This window comes from Propithecus coquereli, unplaced genomic scaffold (genome assembly GCF_000956105.1).
Source record: "Propithecus coquereli isolate 6110/MARCELLA unplaced genomic scaffold, Pcoq_1.0 Scaffold5, whole genome shotgun sequence".
In the NCBI taxonomy this organism is placed as follows: Eukaryota; Metazoa; Chordata; class Mammalia; order Primates; family Indriidae; genus Propithecus; species Propithecus coquereli.
The window spans coordinates 15,913,198-15,937,326 of record NW_012150840.1 but is presented as its reverse complement, the minus strand read 5'-3'; the positions used below and the strand labels follow the sequence as shown (position 1 = coordinate 15,937,326).

Genomic DNA, 24,129 nt, shown 5'->3' with positions numbered 1-24,129 from the left:
ATGTGACACAGCCAGGATTTCAGCCCAGCCTGTATGACCTGAAGTCTGCACTCTTATACACAATTCATAAGAAATGCCCACTGCAACTGGAAAGCACAAAACCTCTGCCCCAGAAAACTACCAGCCAACCTACGATAAATGAATAGTAGCCCTTGAAGAGACTTCCAAATCAGTTCTAAGAAAGACCCTGACTGACATCCTTTCTTTGCTGCCCTTTAATAAAAGCAGCAAGGCACTGTCCAAACACTCATTTACTGAATGAACACTTGCACAGTGCTTTTCAGTTTATTAAAGTGCTTTTAAATGCATAACTCAGTTAACCCCCATATCATTCTGGTGGTATTATCCTCACCATTTGACAGATAATGAAATGGAGGATTAGAGAGATTAGTGAACTTGCTCAAGATCCAAGCAATTAGCAGAGCCCAGACGCAAGCCCTGGTCGTCTGACGCCAAGTCCTGTGTTCTTTCTGCTTCCTTCACCAGAGCTCCAACTCTACCACCTCACTTTAAAATAACCATCTGTTTGAACTAATTCCTACTTAACTCTAAAGTAACTCTAGTATGTCTGACAACTCCCAGGTACCATATTTACATTTGCATGGATATCTTTATCCTAGAATGTAGTCAGCAAGAGGACAAAAATAAATGTATCAAGTAATACACTCAGAATTGGAATGTAAATGGGCACACACACAAATCTTGGTATCTAATTTTAGAAAGAAACATCCAAAAAGTCCCACGTAGCACAGTGAGCATCTGGCCCCGTGGGAGGCTGCCCACACTGCTTTAAACCTCAATTAGCCCAGAAAGAAAAGGAATGCTGGTATCCTAACTGGCATCCTGCTTTCAGAGGCACCAGTTGGGTGAGGAGCAGAATGACTTTTCATCATGTTCTTCCAGAAAAATGCTAAGGCCCAGAGTTTAAAAAAAAAAAAAAAAAAGGTAAATGCCTCGAAGTAAGTAGGTATTCCTGAAAAGCTGAAACCCTGAAAAGTTCATCACACTGGATGACTATGGAGTTACTCATAGCAATGATTCTCACCTGGGAGCCAAGGCAAAGGGGATGGTAGGTGAACAGTGCCCACTGACCCCAGCCTATGAGCTGATTTAGTATGGGGGTCACATAAGGTTTCAAATCCTGATCAAGTCATCACAGGCTCACTCATCTAATCACTATAGGTGTCTATAACCTCCTTCACAATTAAGTAGAATTGTTTTTTTTTTAAGAGACAGAGTCTCACTCTGTTGCCTGGGCTAGAGTGCCGTGGCATCAGCCTAGCTCACAGCAACCTCAAACTCCTGGGCTCAATCAATCCTCCTGCATCAGCCTCCTGAGTAGCTGGGACTATAGCTACCACGCCTGGCTTAAGTAGACTTTTTTTTTTTTGAGACAGAGTCTCACTCTGTTGCCTGGGCTAGAGTGCCGTGGCTTCAGCCTAGCTCACAGCAACCTCAAACTCCTGGGCTCAAGCGATCCTTCTGCCTCAGCCTCCCAAGTAGCTGGGACCTCAGGCATGCACCACCATGCCTGGCTAATTTTTTCTATATATTTTTAGTTGTCCAGATAATTTCTTTCTATTTTTAGTAGAGACGGGGTCTTGCTCTTGCTCAGGCTGGTCTCGAACTCCTGAGCTCAAACAATCCGCCCGCCTCGGCCTCCCAGAGTGCTAGGATTATAGGCGTGAGCCACCGCGCCCGGCCCTTAAGTAGACTTTTAATTAGTTTTCCTGGTTGCCAATGATCTGAGAATGCAAGTTCCATTATGACAAGGGATCTTGCCTCTTTTGTTCACTGAAATATACCATCCCTGTAAAATGGTGCCTGGCACACAATAGGCTTCAATAAATATTTGCTGAATAAATGAATGAATGATCTGCTGTTGGGATGGATCCTCCTAGACCCATGTGGAACAGTGTAAAGTGGTCAGAGGCCAAAAACAGGCTTCCATTAACTCAGTCATTTGCTTTCTCATTTTCTCTTTAAAGACATACACTACTGCAGTTCAAGTTCCCTGAGATCCACAGTTGGGTCTAATATGTCTTCTTTCATTATCTTCCTACTTTATAACGCCCTCCTCCCATAACTGTGCCTCCAGTGCTCCACAATTTGCCCACCTTCCACTCTGTAACACTCCTACTCAGCTTCTAATATCTAAGTGCATGGCATGCTATGTACTTCACCCACCTCACCCTCTGCAGTAGCAACTGCATGCCTGTTCTATGCCAGGCACTGTGACAGACAAGAGGGTACAATGATAAGGCACAACCCTTTCCTTCCAGAAGCTCACATCTATGAGCAAGCCAGATATGTAAACAATTAGAATACAATATAGTAAGTATTATAATGGAGGTACCATGGCCGAAGTTACAAACTGACAACTCTCAGGCCAAATCCAGCCTAGACTATGATGTGATTTTCATAATTAATTGCTAACCTCTAAAAATTTGTTGCTTCCACATAAAATTTTAGACTGTCAGCATCTCTTGAAAACTCAGAAGATCTGGCAATACTGGGCCTGCATTGCCCACAGCATCGACCAGCTTCAGCTAAGCAGCAGTTGCCCCTTTACAGGGGGCATGTGGCCTCCAGTTCCCGGTCCCCCTACCCCAACCCACTTCCTAGTGTCTTCAGGCAATGAAGCCAAGAGTCGGCTGCCAGTTTTTCTGTGCCGGCATAACGGTTTTAGGGTAAGGATTTCCCATACCCATACTTCTACCATATGTGACAAAATGAAACATAAATTGACAGGGCCATGTGGAAAGCTGAAGAACACGGTGGCAAACATATTTCCTATGAAAGTGAAGAATATTCCTACCTATTTGATATGTAAGTGGAGTGTGTCTGTGTCATGTACCCAGCACATTTTGCTCATGCACCTGTCTGGCCCATGAGGCTTCTCAGCGTAGGTCACCTCATCTGCTGTAAAATGATTATGGGCCAGCAAGCTAGAAGCCAGGTTTCCTGCTGTCTGGGAGCTCACTGTTAGGGGGGTGGACAGACATGTAAAAAGACAATAAGCATATAATGTGATATGTTCTATAGTAGGCATTATGGGAAGTAGGTACTATGGGATAGGTACTAAGTCAGCCTGGAGAAGTTAGAGAAGAGCTAACAGAGGGGATGACCCTGAGATTGACTCTTGAGAAGTTTTTTCAAACGGACAGAAGAAGGTAAAAAGGTGCTCCAAGTAAACCGCCAAAAGCAGTTCCCTGGCATTGAAAAGCACTGCTCATCAAAATTACCCACCCTCTACAAAGAAGATGGATAATTTCCCATAACTCCAGGCCACCCAGAAAAGTTTCCAGGAAAGTAAGGCCAATACATGGTCCTCTTCCTGCCTGAAAACTGTAGAAAGTGCAGGTCGCCACTAAGAGCAAATGTCCAGTTGTGTAATCCATCCAACCTTATATCACCAGCATGCCTCACTGGCATTTATTTGGCAGAAATAAAAACCTGGATTGCTACTGGGTTTTGAAACTTCCCAGTCCCTGGCTTCAGCTAACATAAAAAGTTCTATACTAAGATATAAAGAAATGCAAAGAAACTAGTCTAACATCAAAGAAAAAACTTCCTCCTTCATTTCCTGCTACAAGGACAAGTGCCAAGGAAGGGAATTCCCATATCAAGACAGAAGGAAGGGCTGGCATTCAAGAGAAGAAATGTAGAATACCAAATCCTTGCTTTCTGAGGAATCGCTAACTTTTAAAAAGCATGCCTTCACATTTATTTTTTTAGCACCCACCTCTCCAGTCAGAGTCAAAGAGGAATTCTTGCCACTGAGGTGATTCTCAGCCTGAGCTGGCTCCTGTTGAGCTCGGCGACCCATCTTGGGCCCCTGTAAGGAGAGAGAGAGGGCACTGCTGACCCAATGTCCTTTAAGCTACTATAAGGATGACAATTCTGGGAAGGTAAGCAAGGACTGGGTTTATGATGATATGGTGGAGAAAAGGATTTGAGTAACTTGGAATATGTTCTTAGAAAACTCTCCAAACTCAAAAAAGCACCTGAGGCCTGTTCTATTTGATAGGAGAAGAGTAAATTCATGGGTTAATGATCACAAGGTTTTCTTTTAACAACCATAGGGACTGCAAAAGCAAAATCACTTTTCTACCCAAAGAAATGTGGTTAGAAATTCCTCTAGAATGGGCAGAGACCTCATGCCATGGCTCAGAGAAAAGGGTAAAGGCCCCCATGTTCCTATACGGGATTTTAGGAAGGCCTAATGTCAAGACTGTAGCTTGGCATGAAAATAGTTATTAAACAGGCTTTTGGAAAGAATTTCTAAATTCCATAACAACTGACACCAGAGAAAAACAGATAGCATTTGCTTTGATATATACACTAATTAGATTTGCCTTTACAGACATTAAGGGAAATCTATGACAAGAATTTTGAGATGTTATCTTCGGAAATCAGAGCACTTCAAAATTCTTAGTCATCAAATGAACCATATGCAGGTGTTTCCCAAGGCCCTCCTAGGGTGGAGGCTCTGTGTCTCAAATGCTTTCCGGCACATAAACAAAACTTATTTAGGCAGACTAGTGGGTGTTGAAATATTTATAGTTTTGCTTTACTTTGTTTAAAAAACCAGCATTAATATAAGCACTTTTTAGATCTCACTTAATGTGGTTTCATTTGATTCTCATAATAACAGGGACAGGGACTGACGCCATTTTACAAATAAGGCCCAGGAAGGTGATTAAGTGGCAGACATAAATCTAAGAGTAAATCCTGGGTTCTTTCCACTACACTATGTTGAAATTTGTTTTAAGATGTTGTAAGGGCTGATTGCACCAATGGTTATAGGGGAGTTAAGAAAAACTCTTATGCAGTGTTTACACTTCAAATTGTCATGTCAATCATTTAGGTTTCAGGGATGATGGAAACAATCACTCTGATAAAAAGCAGCTCAATTTCTTTTCAAGGCAGACAATTCCATCCCTTCACCGTGGTTGCCCTTTTCCATCTGTCGTATTATCGGGTATCTGAATATGGCATGCTATATACGGTTGTGCTGAAACAAAAGTTAAATGATCTTGTCTCTAAATGCTATTTACAAATGATTTCTCTAATGGTTGCTAAGAATTTTAAAGTTTTAAATTTCTTAAAGACCGTGTATAAATCTACAGGGTAGAAAAACTACTTTACAACCTGATTTTGTGTCTGTTAAATGTAGTCTGTTTATTGTTTATCTTCCTCCACTAGAATATAAGCTCCCGAGGGCAGGAACTTTGTTTTGTTCACTGGTATATCTCCAGCACCTAGGACAATGCTGATACACAGTAGGGGCTCAATAAATATTTGTTGAAAGGACGAATGAATAAACTACATTCACATCCCCAGGTACTAAAAAAGTTCACCTATCAGAAAGCCCTGGTGACCTAACATTCTCCCCCGCCAATCAGGCAGCCTGCTTCATTCCAGAATAATCTGCGACTGGATCTCATATCTCCCTCAGAGAGGTACTCCTCTCTCTAGTACCTGGAGGACATCCAACGCTACCAGGGCACTTCAAAACACTTAAGAGATTTCAACAGCAGAATCTAAAGACTTGCCCTGTGGCCCAATCTTTTAGTGACTGGGGATCTTGATTAATTTTAAAGATAAAAAGGCTTGATGGGGCTGTGATGTGTAAGATAAACATTTAACTTGGGTCTTGAATCAAGCTCTGTTATTTACTGACTATAACCTTAGTTAAATCACAGCCTCAGAGGCAACAGTAGCTAACCTCTTCTGGTAACTTAGCATATGCCAAGCACTGTGTTAAATGCTTTCTAAGCATTATCTCATTTCATTGTCAATTACATCTCCATTCTAGGCATAATGAAACAGAGGGAAAGGTTTTTTAACCCACGCAACAGCTTTATACTCCATCTGACCTCAAGGCCTGAGCACCTAATCATTTCCTCACGTTCTAAATCAGTCTTGATTTCCTTAACTATGAGACTTAGGTAATGCCCACCTTCCTGTGGGGATTACGGAGAAGAAAGACCGTCCCTGCCTACCTCCCTTCCAGATATAAAACAGTGTGGCTTTTACATGAACTTCTGGAATTGTTTCCAAGGGGAAAACTCTACGACGTGTACAAGTGCCACTCGGGCTAGTGTCCCTTCAATCACCCTCAGATCCGTCTGTCATGGGGTTGTTCGCACTTGGGGCTTCAAAAAGCCGAGAGAGGCTCGGAATTTTCCCACCAGTGGCAGAGGCCGGCGGGAACAGGATCTGTTTTCCACTTTTTGAAGATTTTAAAGAAAGCAAACCCCACGCCAGCAGCGGCGGGGCCCACTGCGACCGAGAGGCGGGGCGGATGATGCCGCCTCCCCCCGGGCCTCAACGGGCGCGGCTCGGGGCCCGCTGCCCTGAGGCGCCTTAGGAAGCCGGAGCCGGCGAGGTCGCTCCTCCCCACCCGCCAAATCCTGTCCCCCAACCCCCGCGTGGGTCCTCACGGAGGCAGCCGAGCCGCGGCGCCACTCCTCGCCCAGTTCCAGCAGATCCTCCATCCCGCTGCCTCCTGACGTCACTTCCTGGGAACCAAGCGGCCCAGCTGCGTCCCTAACGACGGCTCCGCCCTTCGATCCCAATATTTAAAGGGTCCGCCGCATTGTTTCTGGATTCTGTGTGCCACCATCCAACTTAAACCAAATCTTTCCTAAACCTCCCTTGCTTGACTTCCTGAAAAAACCTCTAGATATTAAAACCCGCTAAGGCTGTTCCTGTGGGACAGTGAAATAATTTTACTTTTTAGGAACTGTCTGCATTTGTAGCTCTTCTAAAATACATCAGTAATGAAGTGCAAAGCACTACTGCTAATAGTAGTAATTATAATATTGGTGCCTCCCATTTGTACAGCTCTTTGCAATGTACAGTGGGCCATCCCACGGTTATTAGCTCATGTGAGGGGTATAACAACCTCATATTTGACAGATGAGAAAACAGGTAGGTTCACGGGGAGTCAGGTGTAATAAATGTCTTAGATGAATTATGGAAAATGTAATATACATAATCTTTGCCTTCAAGAAGTTTACAGAAAGAGTGGACCAACACATCAAATAGTTGAGTAGTAATAATTTTCAAAAGTACAAATACCCGATATCTCATTAAATCCCTACATCCCTACAAAGTGAGTAGCAGTAATATCTCTATACAATAATAGAGGACATTGAGGTGTAAAGGGATGGCTTGAGGAAAATCACCTGAGTGCCAAGCAGCAGAGCCCGGTGCCCTTCTGACACCAGATATTACTGGAGTCAGCCATTCTCCTAAGGTGGCAGAGAGAAATGTCCCACAATCTCCCAGCCTAATGGGGCTGTTGAATTGAATCTTGATTGATTTCCCATGTAAGATCCCCAGGTCAACACCACTGGCCTGGTTCCTGGCACTGGGTGTCTGAGACCCACAGGAGATGGGCTGATGGCCCTAAGAATGAACAGTATCCCCCATATTATGCTGGGGATAAGGCCTGGGTGGCCACAGGTCAAAATCAAGGACTTGGAAGTGGGATAGCACCCCTAAAACCAGATTGCAAGCATTTTAAGATACTCAGTAAATTACTCAGTTCAACCATTCATTCTACACGTTTACTGGGTAGGACTGTGCACTAGCATGCCTTGTGACAGCAAGAGCACAGGCCTGGATGTCAGAAGAGTTGAGTTCTCATCCTAGCTCTGTGGTTAACCACCTGTGTAGCCAGGGTGAGCCCTCTCCAGATATCAGTTTCCTCCCTTGGAATTACCCTTAGAGATTACCTCTAAAATCCTCTACTCACTAACTCTGCTTCTCAGTGAGAATATTCTTTTAGATTTTAATCTGAAGAGACATTCATTGCCAAAAATCCAAGACGGATGAAATATAGCCTCCAATTAATCCCTTGTTCCCTTCTTCCTTGGTGCCAGATGGATTTTGGATTTTTCCATTTCTTGTAAGCTCACACCATACCACCACCACCTCATTGTCGGTGTCCAGACCCCTACTCCCACTTCTTCCCCAACTTCCTGAAAAGAAAAGGTGAATGGCCCTTACCTTGGGCAGAGAGAAGCCCTGGAATAGTGGCTTCCAAAACTTGCTGAGCACCCGAATCACATGTGAGGTTTGTTAAAAAATACGGATGGCAGGGCCCCCTCTCTGGAGACTGTGATTTGGTAAAAGTGGGATCCAAAAGGGTAGAACTTTAATAATTTTCCCTCCCATCTTGCAACTGTTTGCTCCAAGGGCTCAGTAAGGCCTTCCCTGATCACCGTATTTTAAATTGCAACATCGCCCAACCTAGGCACTCCCCATCCTCCTCCTCTGCTTGATTTTCTGCCATGGCACTTATCTTTTATCATAATTTACATATTTACATAATTTATATATTTACGTAGTTGATTGCTTCTCCCATTGTCCCATCCCTGCTTCTGAAATATAAGCTCCATGACAGCAAGCGTTTTGTTTTGTTCGCCAATATCGCCACAGAGCCTAGAACATACCTCAGCCTCCGAAGTAGCTAGGACTACTGGCACGTGCCCCCAGGCCTGGCTAATTTTTCTTATTTTTTTTTTTATGGAGACTGCGGTCTCCTCTGTTGCCCAGGCTGATCTCAAACTCCTGGCCTCAAGAGATCCTCCTGTCTCAGCCTCCCAAAGGGCTGGGATTACAGGTGTGAGCCACCGGGACTAGCCTACTTTTAAAGTTGCTGCACCTAGGTTTCCTCATTGGTTATGCAAATGAAAATAATGCCTACCCAAACTAGACAGCCTGTGTTAAATATCCCCTCCGCCACTCACAAGCAGTGTGGCCTTTTGAAAATATCTCTTTGCCTCGGTTCCCTCAACTGTAAAACGATCCACCACTCTCGTGGGAGGCAGTGGACATCCCTCCAGTTGGAGGCCCAGGAGCCAGACCTGCCGGGAAGGGTCCAGGAAGGCTGGAGTGAGGTGGGATGGGAGCAGCACTAATTCTCTGGTTAATGATCAGTTCAGACGCAGCGCTGTGTTGGAGGTGGGGGCAGCAATGTGCTTCGCCCTCCCTACGCTGCTCGTGGGAAAAGACCTAGGAGCTCAGGCTGAGACGAACGAGAGCGGAGAGCAAACTTCCCCTCACCCATCTGGGAAATGGGCTCGGGCCAACAGCTGACTTTGCGCTCGCTGGCGCAGCTCCCCGCGAACCCGCGGCGGGGAGGGCGGCTGCGAACATCTGGACGCCGTTTCCGCGGAGAGCGGCTCGCGCGCGGCGGCCCGGGCAGGGAGAGGTGCACTTGTGCGCACGTGGGGCCGGCAGGGAGGCAACTCCCGGAGGCACCCGGTCTTGTTTTTCTTTCCCTCTCGCGTAGCCCCTTCTGCAGCACCCCAGCCCTGCCCGCTCCGGGCCACCGACCGGCCGAGCCGCCTACACTGGCGGCCTCGCCTCGCCAGGGGGCACCCTCGGTCTTCCGGAAAGCGCCACCATTTTTCACTGCCCCTGGAGCGTCTCCAGGCTTCCGCCGGCCGCCCGACTCCAACCCTGTCAATGAAGAATCGCGGCCAGGATCGCCGCGGAGCTGGACGCGACCCTCCAACCCGCTCGCAGGCCGGGCGTCGCCCGGACAGCGGGGGGCACGGCCGCCCCTGCCGCGCCCCCCACACCCCACACCCCGCGGACCCTGCGCGGTGTCGGGCCAGGCCCGGGCGGCGGGGACTGGGGGCAGGGAGGGAGCGGGGCACCGGCAGAGGCGAGCGCCGACTGACAGCTGGCGCGAGGGCGAACGGGTCGGGGGAGAGGGAGGGAGGGGGATCGTCGGAGTAACTTTCCAGAAAAACAGCCAGCGTGTAGCAGGAGTGACTCCAAGAGGGGAAAAAAAGTTCAGTTACCACGTCGAACGGGAGGACTCGCAAAGTATTTTTCAAATGGGCTCGGCTTTTCCTGTGCCTGTTTAAAACATTAAAATCGTGCAGCAAAAGAGGCTGCGTGCGCTGGTCCCTCCCTCCCCCACCCCAGGCCAGAGACGTCATGGGAGGGAGGTATAAAATTTCAGCAGAGAGAAATAGAGAAAGCAGTGTGTGTGCATGTGTGTGTGTGAGAGGGAGAGGAGCGAGAGGGAGAGAGAGGGGGAGAGAGAGAGGGAGAGGGAGAGAGAGAACGAGAGGGAGAGAGGGAGAGTGAGAAAGGGAGGGAAGCAGAGGCCAAGTCCCAGGGAATAGAGAGGCGAGAGATAGGGGAAGCAGCATGCGAAAGAAGGAATAACAGCTTTCCGGAGCAGGCGTGCAGTGAACTGGCTTCTATTTTCTTTTTCTTTTCCTTTTTATTTTTTTAAAGAGAAGCAGGGGACAGAAGCAATGGCCGAGGGAGAAGACAAGCCGAGGTGCTGGTGACCCAGGGCGTCCAAGTGGATTATTGGGGCTGCTCTCCAGAGGCCTGTCCTCCCTGCCTTCCAATTGCACATAACCCCAACCCCAGCCAATGAAGACGAGAGGCAGCGTGAACAAAGTCATTTAGAAAGCCCCCGAGGAAGTGTAAACAAAAGAGAAAGCATGAATGGAGTGCCTGAGAGACAAGTGTGTCCTGTACTGCCCCCACCTTTAGCTGGGCCAGCAACTGCCCAGCCCTGCCTCTCCCCACCTACTCACTGGTGATCTGATTTTTTTTCTTTTAACATTTTTTTTTTCCTTTTCTTTTCCATTCTCTTTTCGTATTCTCCTTCAGGGCAAGACAAGGATTTTGATTTTGGGACCCAGCCATGGTCCTTCTGCTCCTTCTTTAAAATACCCACTTTCTCCCCATCGCCAAGCGGCGTTTGGCAATATCAGATATCCGCTCTATTTATTTTTACCTAAGGAAAAACTCCAGCTCCCTTCCCACTCCCAGCTGCCTCGCCACCCCTCCCAGCCCTCCGCTGCCCTCCACCTGGCCTGCTGGGAGTCAGAGCCCAGCGAAACCTGTTTAGACACATGGACAAGAATCCCAGCGCTACGAGGCACACAGTCCGCTTCTTCGTCCTCAGGGTTGCCAGCGCTTCCTGGAAGTCCTGAAGCTCTCGCAGTGCAGTGAGTTCATGCACCTTCTTGCCAAGCCTCAGTCTTTGGGATCTGGGGAGGCCGCCTGGTTTTCCTCCCTCCTTCTGCACGTCTGCTGGGGTCTCCTCCTCACCAGGCCTCGCCGTCCCCCCGGCCTCTCTCCCCGGCTCGCACATGAAGATGCACTTGCAAAGGGCTCTGGTGGTCCTGGCCCTGCTGAACTTTGCCACAGTCAGCCTCGCTCTGTCCACTTGCACCACCTTGGACTTTGGCCACATCAAGAAGAAGAGGGTGGAAGCCATTAGGGGACAGATCTTGAGCAAGCTCAGGCTCACCAGCCCCCCTGAGCCATCAGTGATGACCCACGTCCCCTATCAGGTCCTGGCCCTTTACAACAGCACCCGGGAGCTGCTGGAGGAGATGCAGGGGGAGAAGGAAGAAGGCTGCACTCAGGAAAACACCGAGTCGGAATACTATGCCAAAGAAATCCATAAATTCGACATGATCCAGGGGCTGGCGGAGCACAGTAAGTCCAAATTCTTGCTGGGGCTTCTGCTCTGGAGGGTCTGAACTGGAGTAGGGAGCCCCGTGGAGGGGGCCTGGTGCTGGCCGTGCAGGAGGGTGCCCCGGGGTTCACCAGGACCGAGGCTCGGGAGGTGTGATGCGCGGTTGGGGCTGGGGAGGTAGGTAGGGAGGGACACAGAGCCATTCTGGGAAGAGCTGGATACTTCTGGGAGGCCAGGAGCCCTGGAGCCAGTGGCTTGCTGAACTCCCATCACATCCTTGACTGATTTTAATTTGGAATTAGGTCGGGTTGTCCAGGGAAACATATGTGTTCTTGCACATGCGATCGTGTGGGTGACTGTGAGCATCTGTGTGCCACAACGGGGAAGGCCGGCTCTCTCGAGAGCCCTTCAGTTCTCGAGTCTGGAGACCTTGGTCTTCTCCCTGCTTTTTACGACTCTTTGTGACATGTCTCCGGGTCAGTTTTTCCAGTTCTTGGGAAGAAGAGTACCTGCCCTAAATTAATGTCTGTCAAGCTTTTTGAAGCCCAGGCGAGAGACAGCTTCTTGCAGCCTGGGCCCTACCCCACCCACGTGACCCATGTGAGCTGTGTGTAGGGGGAGACGGTATGCACGTATGTTCACAATGTCCCGGTACTTTAGGGCGACATGTAGTCTTGTGTGGTACAGTAGACAGATTCATGTGCTCAAAATGGGCGCCCTCCAGGCTGGTGGCCCGGGGCAGCGCAGGCTTGCGGCTGTGGATGCGCAGCAGAGGGCTGGCGCCCTTTGTGTCTGCGTGTCACGGGAGAGTGGGTGAGGGGGCGGTGGGTGCCGGGGATGTGTCTGGGATCGGGCCTTCCCTGGAGGCTCCCCTCCACGAGGAGGAGCTGGGCAGCTTCTTGGTGAGACGTCTGTGTGTGTTTGTACACGTGTGGAAGTCATGTGTGTTTACTGAACGGGGATTTTAAAAACCTCAATACAAGAGAGAGAAATTTGGCAGATGTTGAGAAACTGACAGCCCAGGAAAGAGGAATGTGAGCCACTTGTGGGCCAGAGACTCTGGGAGCCGCTCTGTTTGCTTTTCCTACCAGCAGGTGTCCTCGCCGCCCTGACTACCTCAGCCCAGGCCCACCTGGGAGGTTGCAGTGCCCGGAGTAGCGGGCGTGGGAGGGTGGGCAGGGGGTGAAAGGGACCTGGCTGGGGAGAAGGAGCAGGAGAGGGTGCTGATGGGCGGACCAGCTCTGGCCAAAGGTGCAGAAGGCCCCGTATGGGGCTGACCCACGCCAGGCAGAGGAGCCTGTGGTTACTGGCGAGGGGCTCCCACTTCAGTTTCCTGTGGCTGCCTGGGGCGCCCTTCCTTAGGATGTGGCTGCTGTGTGGGGCGGAGGCTGAGGCCGAGCTCGTGCTCTCTGCCCAGGGTCCTCTGGGTGGGGCTGGCTCAGAGTCTGCCAGGGGCCCATAGTTCCCAGAGGCACTCAGCAGCTGGAGGGCCCAGCCCCCCCACTCCCTGGGCACCCACCAAGCAGGAGATGGTGGCCACAAACATCAGAGGAGGGTCAAAATCTGAGGCCAGCAGGAGAGGTCTGAGGGGAGTCTAGGGCAAGAGGGCAGGACTGGGACCTTAATGGTCTGGGTCAGGAGGAGGAGTCAGAGGGAGGAGGGAGTCTGAGTCACGAGGGCCCACCCAGCCTGGAATCCTGAGCCGAGAATGAATGAGCCAGCGGGATGCAAGGCCACGCAGGTACAAGCGGACATTGATTTTGTGTAGAGACTCAGGGCACAAAGAGTGGACAGCCTTGGGAAAAGCCAGGGTAGGGCCCCACAGATCTGGGCAGCTCCTGGGCTGCAGCACCAAGACCTTACAGCTGCAGCAGATGGGGAGGCCGTGGGGCCACGGAGCAGTGGTCTGGCCCAGGGCACCTGGGCACAGGGAGCAGGATATTGTTTGGGATGCGGAGCATGGGCCAGCGCCCACCGGGACAGGGGTGATGCTATGGAGGCTCCCAGGTGCAAACAGGAAGCAGGCCCAGACTCTGCAGCTGTTGGAGGTGACACGGAGGCTGAACAGACACGGACCTGGGCCCGCCCTGCAGCTGGTCAGGTGCTGAGCCCGCCTCGAGAGACAGACACACAAGGCACGATAATTATAAAGAAGGCAGTGGGCAGACGCTGAGCAGGAGCTGACAGCCATCCTCAGAGGCACGGGGTGAAGGAAGCCTGTCCTTAACTCGTGAGGGCAGATGGGGTGGGACCAGGTCTGTGGGGGACACCAGCAGGATCTTAATGCCAGAGCTTCTGCTGGGGAGTAAGGAGACCACACTGTTTTCCAGATTTCATCACCCTGGGTCACCTCCCTTACCCAGAGGACAGGCACTGAAGGGGAGTGACGTTAGGAGCCGGGGCAAGGAGCCAGGGAGGAAAGTGAAAGAAGGAATGCTCTCGAGCGGTGCGGGAGAAGGGGCACCGAGGTGAGAGCAGAGAGGAGGGCCGTCCTCCAGCTCTGTCCTGTCTGTGGACACTCTCGCCTCCCTGTCTTACAGATGGGGAAACTGAGATGTGGATCAGTTAAGCCATTTGTCCAAAAAGCAGGGACTCCAGCCTAGACATGCTGCATGCAGAACACAGCTGTTAAGCACGAATGTGTGTGTAAAGTACACATTTTAAGTCCTACCGTTAATCTTTAGGGTTCAACAGAAATTTGATTTATAACATAAATGAATCACATGTTGAACCAAGCAGGAGAGGATAGGACCTATTATCTTAGTGGCCCAGGTGGCAGAGTGCGTAGGGATAACTGGATTTGTTCTTTCTTAGCTCTGCCTATTTTTTCCCAGGAGATTCATACTGCCACAAGTGTTCTCCCAATTTTAACAAAAGGGTTTTCTTTCTTTAATGAGCCTCAGTTAGGTTAAGCAACCATAACCATGCTAAAATCACCTCTCCGAGCTCCAGTTTCCTCATCTGGAAAGTCAGAGCTGGTCTCCAAACTCCCTTTCTGCTGAAAGGATTTTATAATTACGTCTGGGATGATTCAACAGTCTCTGCTGGGGAGTACGGGCAAGACTTTGTAATCCCTTTTATAACTCTCCAGGATTTTGCTATGGGAAGTCAGTTGAGACTTTCTCTGACCCGTAGGGACATGGCTTTTTCAGTTCCTTTGTCATCCTTCTTACGAAGATACTGCCAGTGTAGGTGTTGTTTTATCTTCTGGCTTGTAATTATCTGTGTCTGCTGGGAGACTCTTCTTGTTTTTGGCTAAAGGCAACCAGCAAAGAGTAAACTCAGTATTTTAGACTTTGTTTTCTGGCTGCTAAATGTAGATTTTTTTCATTCTGAAAATTAAAAGACATTTCATATTGCAAACTCATTTGCCTGGAATTCCATGTGAACAGTGGTAGGTCAGCGCTTCTCCAGGTGTGGTCCAGAGGCAAGGTACATGTGGACTCCCAGGCCCCACCCCACCCTTACAGAATCAGAATCTCAGGGGGGTGGGGTCCTGGGGAATCTGTATTTTCAACAACACAGAAGCTGAAGACTCTATAAGTGAACTAGAGCAAAACCTTTCCTTAGAAGGGTTGCAAACACAAGTGCCCACAGAGACCAGGAGGGAAATGCACGTGATCTAGAAGAAAAGCCATGGCACAAGCCCATGATGAACTTCCCAGGACACTTGGCCTTGGGGTCATGAAGAAAATAGGATGTGTGTGGCAGAGGCAGGGAGTGGACCTGGAGCCCACGTGCCCTGTTAACAGAGGCAGCCACTGCTCAGCTCCTGCTGGGTTTTGTAGTCAGGAGTGTGGGTCCAGCTTGACTAGCTCTTACCTTTTCCCAAAAGAACAGAAAACCTGGATCTTTCTGTGAAATCTTCCAATTTTTAACACGGGCTTAGAATGTTTATGGGCTTCTAGTTCAAAATTTTTCAAGATGATGCATTGGCTAAACAACATGTCTAATTCATTTAAAAGTGAATCCATTTAAACCATTAAAGTTTAAATGGCAGTGGTTTCTCAAACTTCCAGAACACCTGGGAGCCATGGGTACCCATTGCAGAACATTATAAACTGTGGTTCTCAACCTTGGCTGCACATTAGAATCATCTGGAGATCTTTAAAAAAAAAATGCTGTATTTGTATCCACTCACTCCAATGTAGTCAGAATTGCTGGGGAGTGGTTCCAGGCAGCATCTGTTTTTAAAGTTCTCCAGGTGATTCTAATGTACAGCCAGGGTAGAGAAGTACAGCCACACTCATATATACAGTCCCTTCATTGGAACCAGCAGAAATGATGTATGCAAGCAAAGGCACACCTTCCAGCCCAGGTGTCTGAAAACATTTTAAAAGGCAGTTAACTAAACATGGTCAGCTATTTCCTGGTTTTTCCATGAATCCTCTACATGAATATTCTTTGCCTGTTTTTTTGCTCCCTAAAGCAAAATAGAGAAAAATGGCATTCATCAATATATACTTTTCTGTGCAATGGAAAAAGTTGGTCATAATTTAATTTGTAAAAGTGGGACCCCCTAATCCAGCTCTCAATAATACTAGTGTTCTGCAGAGGCATGGCTTAGGAAACATGAAACTGATTGGCAGTTGGCCCTTGTTGGAGGTTGGTGCTCTAGCCCCATTTCATGGAATCCTGCCACATTTTGTTGCAGAAACCATCTCTACTAGATGATCTCCCCTGTCTCCTCCAGCTTCTAGAGTCTCTGCTTCAATAAATAAGGTGTAGTCAGAAGACCTGTCTTCAAATCCCACCTATGCTACCTGCTAGCTAAGTGACCCGCTAGCTAAGTGACCTAGCTAAAGTGACTGTCACTCAGTTTCCTCACTTGTAGAATGATAAATTGTATTCTCATTCTCCTCAAGGGTTCTTAGAGGGTCAGGTGAGTTACTAAAAGCTCTCTGCAATGTAAGGTGGTGCTATTACATTTTGTTTATTTACACTCTGACTCATTGCACAAATTATTTAAAACATTATTATTCACTGGATTTAATTGTCAAGAAGATTCTACTTACATTTTTTTTTCTCTCCCAGGCAATTCTCTTTAAATCACTAATAACGGTGTCCGAACTTTGCTTGCTAGTGTCAAGTGGCTCGTGTCAATTAACTCGCTTGTGACCTTGGCCAAGACCCTTCTGGACGTTGGGTTCTTCCTCTAAAGAGGGTTGCGCTCGATGACTCCTGATGGACCTTCTAACGCAGTTGGAAATCTATAGCTCCCAGTGACAGCAAATGAGCCTGCCCGCCTCCTTCTTGAAATCTCCTTACAGTTCTCACCAGGAGAATCCGAGGGAGCAGATGTAGGATTGACGGGCTGCAAGAAACCAAAGCGGACGGTCACTAGGCGTCCTGAGGACTCCCTTAGCTCATTGCTTCCCATCTCCTGGCTCCCCACTGCCCCGACCCCACTGAGTCTCCGCACCAGCAGGTGCTCTTTCCGCTCCCCTTTTCCTTTTTACAGCAAGGTGCACTTGGCACTGACCCTTTATTCCTCCTGCTGGAGGTGCTGTTACAGCTGAAGCCGTACTGATGACAGCTCTGTCCTTGAGAAGGTTGCCAGTCCAACTAGCATGTCCAGAGGATTACAAGCTTGCACACTTACACACTAGATTGTTGTCACTGATTCCTCTCTGGTTCTATCCGAGATGGTTTAGGGAATAGTTGGCAGTACTTGTTCTCTCAAAGCCAATTATTAATCAAGGCTTCATTAGCCGGCATTCACACATTTGTTTTCCTAACAGCTGTTCCATTAATTTTCTAAGAACCAGTGTCAGGCCGACCAGATGGCAATTTCCAGAAACACTCATTCATCCTTTCCTAAAGATCAGTAGCGCATGTGCTTGTTTCCAGGCCTCCGATCCTTCCTGCCTTGTCCGTGACTTCCTAAATCACCCCTCAGGGTGATCATGAGCTCATTCCAGTCATGTCCATTGTGTGTGGAATCTGGGTCTGTGAGCCTGAATTTCAAGTTCCGGCTATTGTTACCATTTGTGTAGAAAGTTTTTCTCTGGGTGTTCATGCTGCTCAGACTTTGAGGTTATAAAGTGCACAGGAGCAGAAAAAAGATAGGATCTTTCCTTTATCTGGCTCTGAGGGGTGGGAAAGAGAATTGGCTGCCTGTGTCTTGTGGACGGGGATGAAGAGGCCGCTGGGTGACAGAGGCTGGCGTAGCACATGCTGTCAAGGAAAAAGACCCTCAGAGAGAAAGGAAGCAATGGTGACCGAGCAGCTCGGTCCGAAGAAACACCTGTGTTTCAGCCAGGCTCAAAATGTGGGCTGTTTGCCATATAAACCCTGCTTCATTAGGTCTGAAACACAGGGCTGATATGTCACTGCACCACTCAAACACTTTCTGTGCTCTCTACAGTTACCAGGATAAATTTTTTTTGTGTTATATTTGGAGACGGGGATCTCGCTATGTTGCCCAGGCTGGTCTTGAACTCCTGGCCTCAAGCCATCCTCCTGCCTCAGCCTCCCGAGTAGCTGGGACTATAGGCATTCAGCCACCATGCCCAGCAACAGGATAAAATCCAACCTTTCAGTCTGACGTGTGGGCCTCCCTGCAGGGGACCCCGGCCTTGCTGCTTCAGAGCAGCAGCTCCCCCTCCCTGCCTTTGCTTCTTGCAGCCCCGCCATGTACAAATTCTTTCCTCCTCACCCTCAAACCTCCTCCCGCAGGGCCCAGATCGGTTATCACCTCTTCCGTGAAGCGCTCCCTGCTCTCTCCCTCCTTTGATTTCCTGTGGCAACTCCTGCCCTTCTCCAAAGACCCCGTCTCTCTGGCCTTGTCAGTTGGGTCCATGTATTAACAATTTCCCTGGATGTTAATCCCCTCGATGCAGAGGCTGTGTCTGCTCGCTTTCTGCCTCCCAGTGTCATCGCTGTGCTTGGCACATTGTGTTTGCTTGGTACGTGCTTGGCAAGTGAATGAGGGTCGGAATGGACAAACGTGAATGGATTAACTAGCTATACGAGGGGGCATTGCTCATCCCTTCTGAGAATCCATGTTTTCTAAGAGTAAACAGGAGAGGGCAGTTACTTGACCGGCCAGTCTCTAGGGCCACGTCCTGGGGCTCTGAGCTCTCGCTGCTCCTTGCTCGGGGTCCTGTGTGGTTCTAGGGTCACCGAGAAGCTTCCTCCTATCTCCAGCTTTAAGTTTGAGGGCTCACGCCTCCAGGGAGGTGACTTGGTGCGTGTCGGCGGCAGCACACACCGTTCCTGTGGCCCTCACTCACGCTGTGCCTCTCCCCGCGGCTTTCTCTCCTAGATGAGCTGGCCGTCTGCCCCAAAGGAATTACCTCCAAGGTTTTCCGCTTCAACGTGTCCTCAGTGGAGAAAAATGGAACCAACCTGTTCCGAGCAGAATTCCGGGTCTTGCGGGTGCCCAACCCCAGTTCCAAGCGCAACGAGCAGAGGATCGAGCTCTTCCAGGTGAGAAGCCAGTTTCTTTTCTGTGTCGGGCCTGTGCTGGGCACAGAGGGCCACAGACCTGGGCTTGAATCCTGGCTTCTCTGAGCCTCAGTTTCTGTGTCTGTCGTTAAGAGGACTAAGAGTTATGGTGCAGAAACCTTTAGTGTCCTGTGGCTGCCCTCCGGCACTGTGCCACATCCTGGGGTACTCTGTCCTGGCCTTGGGTACTAAATCCTTTCTCTGCTCGTAGATACTTCGGCCGGATGAGCACATCGCCAAACAGCGCTATATTGGTGGCAAGAATCTGCCCACGCGGGGCACAGCCGAGTGGCTGTCTTTTGATGTCACTGACACTGTGCGTGAGTGGCTGTTGAGAAGAGGTAGGTTGACCCTTAGGAGGAGCATCTCAGAAGGAACCTCACGGCCCTTGCTCCTTTGTGCAGCAGAGGGAAGAAGACAGACTTAGGGGCGTCGCACACCTGGGTGCAGAGCCCAGCTTTGCCGCCGAGCCTCTGAGTATCCCCCATTCATTCCCTCAACTATAAGTATCTTTATTCAGTGCTCACTCTAACCCAGGCCCTGGGGAGGTAGCTGCGCACAGATAGGTGAGGCCCCACATCTCATGGGGCTTTCGTTCTGGTGGGAAAGACACAGAATAAACAGGTAAACGTTGGATGCGTAAGAGTTTGAGACAGTGGAAAGTGAAAAATAGAAAGAGGGCAATGTGATATGAGCGGTGGGGCCCAGCGTCAGCTGCTCAGGGAAGGCTCTAGGACAAGGCATTTGTGCGTCGGGGTCTGAGTGATAAGCAGAGGTCAGCCCATGAAGGTCAGGGTAAAGTATGTCCTCAGCAGAGGAAACAGGGAGGCCTGAGCTCTCAGGTGGAAACAGCTTGATCTGTTCTAGCAGCAGCAAACAGACTGGCATGGTGGGAGCATAGTGAGCTGTGGGTGGGGGGATCAGAGAGGTTGCTGGGCCATATAATTTAATTTAGGAAGCTGTTAGGCCATGGGAAGGTTTCAGGATTTGTTCCAGGTGTGGTAAGAAGCTGTGGGAATGCTATCAGCAGGGCTGGGGATGTGGGTGAGGCAATTTGGTTTACATCTTTAAAAGATCCCTCTGGTTGCCATGAGGTCAAGGGAAGAGGCAGGAAGCCCAGTTAGGCCACTGCAGCTACCCGGATGAGGGCACAGGGGCTCACACGAGGGTGGCAACAGTGGGTGTGGAGATTATGTGGCTTGCTGTGTATTTGGAGGTAGAGCCAATAGCTCTGGCTGACGAGGTGGGGGGTGTGAGGACACAAGATGAGTCCCAGATGGCTTCCAAACCGCTGGACTGACCATCCAGATGGTATCACTTACTGAAACAGGGAAGACTGGGAGAAGAACAGGCTTGGCCAATTCCGTTTGAAGGGGCTGGTAGTCTTCCAAGTAGAGCTATCCAGTAGGTATGGCAGGCGTCACATGTCCCAGATGCCTTACCCACTCAGTTTGACTCCTCACCTGGAAAATACGGTAATGGTCACTCGCCTGCATGCCTCACAGAGCTGTTTTAAGCATCAGATGTAACTGAGAGAACTTCATAGCTTGCAACATTTTACAAGAGCGAGCTTTTATTATGTCAGACAAGGAAACTGAGGCTCAGAGAAGTGACTTGACCAAGGCCATGCAGTCTGGAGCAGAGATTTGGCGTCTGCTGACACTATGCCCTGTGTTTCCCTCCCTCTCCTTGGCTGGCACTGCCTGGTCTGGCTGCTCAGTGAGGTGGGTTACACGTGGCAGTCCCATCTGTCCCTCCTCTCCCTCTTAGGAAGGGTTTTCTGCCATCAGCAGCTGCTTTAAAGCCACAGGCCATCCACACATTGACACCCAGAGTCACTGAGGCAGGGGGGATCCTCCCATGTCCTTGGTGTTTTAGGAAACTAGGGGTTAAGACTGGAAGGCAGCCTCACAAACTGCTTGGCCTGCATTTTGTTTTAAAATTTAGCTAGTGGTCAACAATTTTTTTTTTTTAAGTCAGGAGATTTCACATAAAACCTGGACTTCTGGCTTTTCTTGAAAAATTGGAAGATTTCCTGGTAACCACCCACCAGGAAAGTGGTCCTGGCCACCTCTTCAGGAGGGGTGTGCATCTTCAGTCCCCACAGCCCCCACCGTCCTCACTGTTCTCCAAGAGTGAGGTTGGCAACTCCTATTTAGCATCACATGATGGCTCGATTTGCTCACTTACGTGACCTGCCTGGGCTCTGTAGGCATCCGAATTTGCAAGCCCCCATCTAAGGGACATTATTGAGTGGCTGAGTTGGCAGCTGGTGGGCTGGAGGTCCTGCCCCAGTCCCAAGGGTACCCAGGAATTCCATCCTGTCCCTTCTATGAGCATGAAGGCAAAAGCCTAGGCTAACCCACGTGGATCTGCCGGCAGCAGCACTGTTGGGGATTCTGACTCAGACGGCACTCTGCCTGGAGCCCGACACCGCTGCAGAAAGGAGGGGCTGGGGAAATTAATCTCTTAGCTTCCCTGTCTGATTTTGATCAGGTCCACCTGGATTTCTTTGAAGCCCTGGGCACTTGAAGGAGTTCTTATTTTCACAGCTGCAGAACTCAATGAGGAGTTTGCATTGAGAATGATTTCCATCCTCCTGAGACATCAAAAAGATAATTTCGTAATAAAACCTATGGGTCCCCCACCCACCATCCCCACGGCTGCCAATTCTGAGGTTAGTTCTTCATTGGAACCTTCAGTTCCCACTTAGGCAAATACTGCCCACCCCTCCCACAGGGGAGTCATAGCACAGGCCTTTACTTACACCGAGCTCATGAGTCTCTCAGCCCCAAACCAGGCAGCAAATGGACTCCAAATTGGAGCAGTTGGTGTGGTTTGATGAGGAAACTGAGTCACACATGTGGTCTTAGATTCACAAGGGTATGAGGACCTGGGTGCCCAGTGACCCTGGATAGGGCCCCAACCAGCTCTGACCATAGCCAGCGGGCTCCTGGCTGTCTGTGTTGGAATCCTGGCACTACCACCTACTGGTTGGACACCTTGGGCAAGCCATGTAATTTCCCTAAGCCTCAGCGTCCTCATCTGCACAATGGGGGGATAAGAATGGTTCTTACTTTGTAGGATTATTATAGAGATTAAATGAGTTAATGCCGATAAAATCTCACAGCAGGGTTTGATGTTGGCTATTGCTGTCATCATCTCTGAGCCCTCTACCTAGATAGAGCCTGTTGGCCAATCTAGGTCATGCTCACCTCCTGCTCACCACCTGTACCTTAACACTCACTCTCCCCAACACAGCCGTCTGCACCTTGACTCTCTAACTCACAGAATCATAGAACTTGCCCACTCCAGGTCTCTTCGGTCCACCTTGAACCACTTCGAACGGGAAGTACACTGTGTTGTTAGGTAGCCCATTTCAGATATTCCAGCTCTTTCTTCTAGCTGCCTTAGACGAGGGAGAGGACACTCCTCATGCCTCCCTCTCTGTTCACTTCTTCTTCTCTCGCTGGGGCTCAGCTGCCTTGTTGGTCTGCCTTTCCCCTGAGTAACTCTTTGGAACAGAGTTTCATGCTCAACAGGTGTTGGCATGTCCCAGGGGTTGCCCTGACTTCTTGGAGCAGAACAGATCTTGTTGGGCTCTGGAATTTATGGAAGAAGGGAGCAACTGGGTTTTTTGTTTTGTTTTGTTTTTTGCTTTTTTGGGTTTTTTTTTTTTTGAGACAGGGTGTCACTCTGTTGCCCAGACTAGAGTACAGTGGCATCATCATAACTCTTTGCAGCCTCAAACTCCTGGGGTCAAGCCATCCTCCTGCCTCAGCCTCCTGAGTAGCTGGGACTACAGGTGTGCATCACCATGTCTGGCTAATTTTTTTATTTTTTGTAGCGACAGGGTCTCGCTGTGTTCCTCAGGCTGGTCTCAGGGAGCTGGTGTTTAGCCAGTAGGACTAGGATGGCCAGGCCCACCTCATGGTGACTATAATCGCCAGGCTTGTGCCATCCTGCCCGTGAGAAGGATGTTCAGCCAGGCTGGACTCTTGGGGGTTTTCCCCGATGACATCAGATTTCAGGAAGGGCCCAGGTTGGCCCCGAGGCCAGACACTCACATGCATCACCTGTGGCCTCAGGGAGCAGTAAATCAATCAGTTCACTGAGACGCTGACCCTGAACCTAGAGGGGTCCCTCCCCCATGACCTCTTCTACACCTGGCCACAGCTGACTGCTACCCCAGGATCAACAGAGCCTCCCAGACATGATACCAGAATTGACATGATACTGGATCCTCCCTGGTTTCCCCTGTGTAAAACTACTTGATTCGGTATAAACTTTTCATTTACTTTTTATTTTTCCTTTTTTTCTGCCACTTCACTCAACCCCATTTACCGATTTCCCGGCTTCCTTGATTTTGGTTGCAAAAATACACGATCCCACGAGTACTAGGAGAAAGGGCCGGAGTTGGCCTTCATGCACCGGAATGTCCGTCACCAAACCCTGGCACTTCCAGGCTTCATCACGCTCATTCTCTCTGAGCTCATGTCATCTGGACCCTTGGCCATGCCCTCTGTCATCTCTGGTCTCTTCTCTAAGTTTACAGCTGTCTTGACTGTTCATCTTGCTGAATGATCCACATTCCAACTTCTCGTCATGGTGAATAAGGGTTTCCAAAGGAGAAACATCTGAGTAATTTTCACCTCATTATATCCTTGTTCCTTTGGAGAAACACTGCCAAGTATAACCATGATGTTCATCTTATCTCCTCCGGAATCTACCACTTTCTCGTATCCACCGTCATAGCCTGGTAGAAATGCTTGCACAGTCCACTGATTCTGCCTCTTACTTGCAGGTGTGACCTTGCCTCTAGCAGTGATTCCTGACTGTTAATGCTATTGCCCAGCCTTGCATCATGTGGCCCTTTGAATTTGTGGCCTTTTGAATCACTGTCTCACTGCTCTAGTTTGTTTTTTCTTTTCCTTTTCTTTTTTTACTACTAGGCTGAAGTGATCCTCCTGCTTCAGTCTCCCAAGTAGCTGGGACTACAGGCATGTGCCACCATGCCTGGCTAACTTTAAAACAGAAGTTTTTTTTTTTTTTTAGAGATGGGGTCTTGCTATGTTGCCCAGGCTGGTCTTGAACTCCTGGCCTCAAGTAATCCTCCTGCTTCAGTCTCCCAAGTAGCTGGGACTACAGGCATGTGCCACCATGCCTGGCTAACTTTAAAACAGAAGTTTTTTTTTTTTTTTAGA

The 24,129-nt window shown here is 49.3% G+C and overlaps 2 protein-coding genes across 3 annotated transcripts in view; one reads left to right on the top strand and one right to left on the bottom strand.

The window, feature by feature from the left end:
* The window catches only part of IFT43 (intraflagellar transport 43), a 95,689-nt gene extending 89,186 nt beyond the window's left edge, over positions 1-6,503 (bottom strand). The window contains exons 1-2 of the mRNA XM_012656128.1: positions 6,450-6,503; positions 3,746-3,838 (exon numbers count right to left, since the gene is read on the bottom strand). Coding sequence (XP_012511582.1) covers positions 3,746-3,838; positions 6,450-6,503 — 147 coding nt within the window. The remainder of the gene's footprint in view (positions 1-3,745; positions 3,839-6,449) is intronic.
* Positions 6,504-10,073: 3,570 nt separating this feature from the next.
* TGFB3 (transforming growth factor, beta 3) overlaps positions 10,074-24,129 on the top strand; it is a 24,602-nt gene continuing 10,546 nt past the window's right edge. Inside the window, exons 1-4 of one of the 2 annotated variants that reach the window (XM_012656298.1) lie at positions 10,074-11,000; positions 11,349-11,496; positions 18,744-18,907; positions 19,137-19,266. In XM_012656298.1, the coding sequence (XP_012511752.1) occupies positions 11,391-11,496; positions 18,744-18,907; positions 19,137-19,266 (400 nt within the window). In that variant the 5' untranslated portion in view covers positions 10,074-11,000; positions 11,349-11,390. Of the gene's footprint in view, positions 11,497-18,743; positions 18,908-19,136; positions 19,267-24,129 lie in introns of both variants that reach the window. The other variant, XM_012656297.1, reaches the window with a different exon arrangement.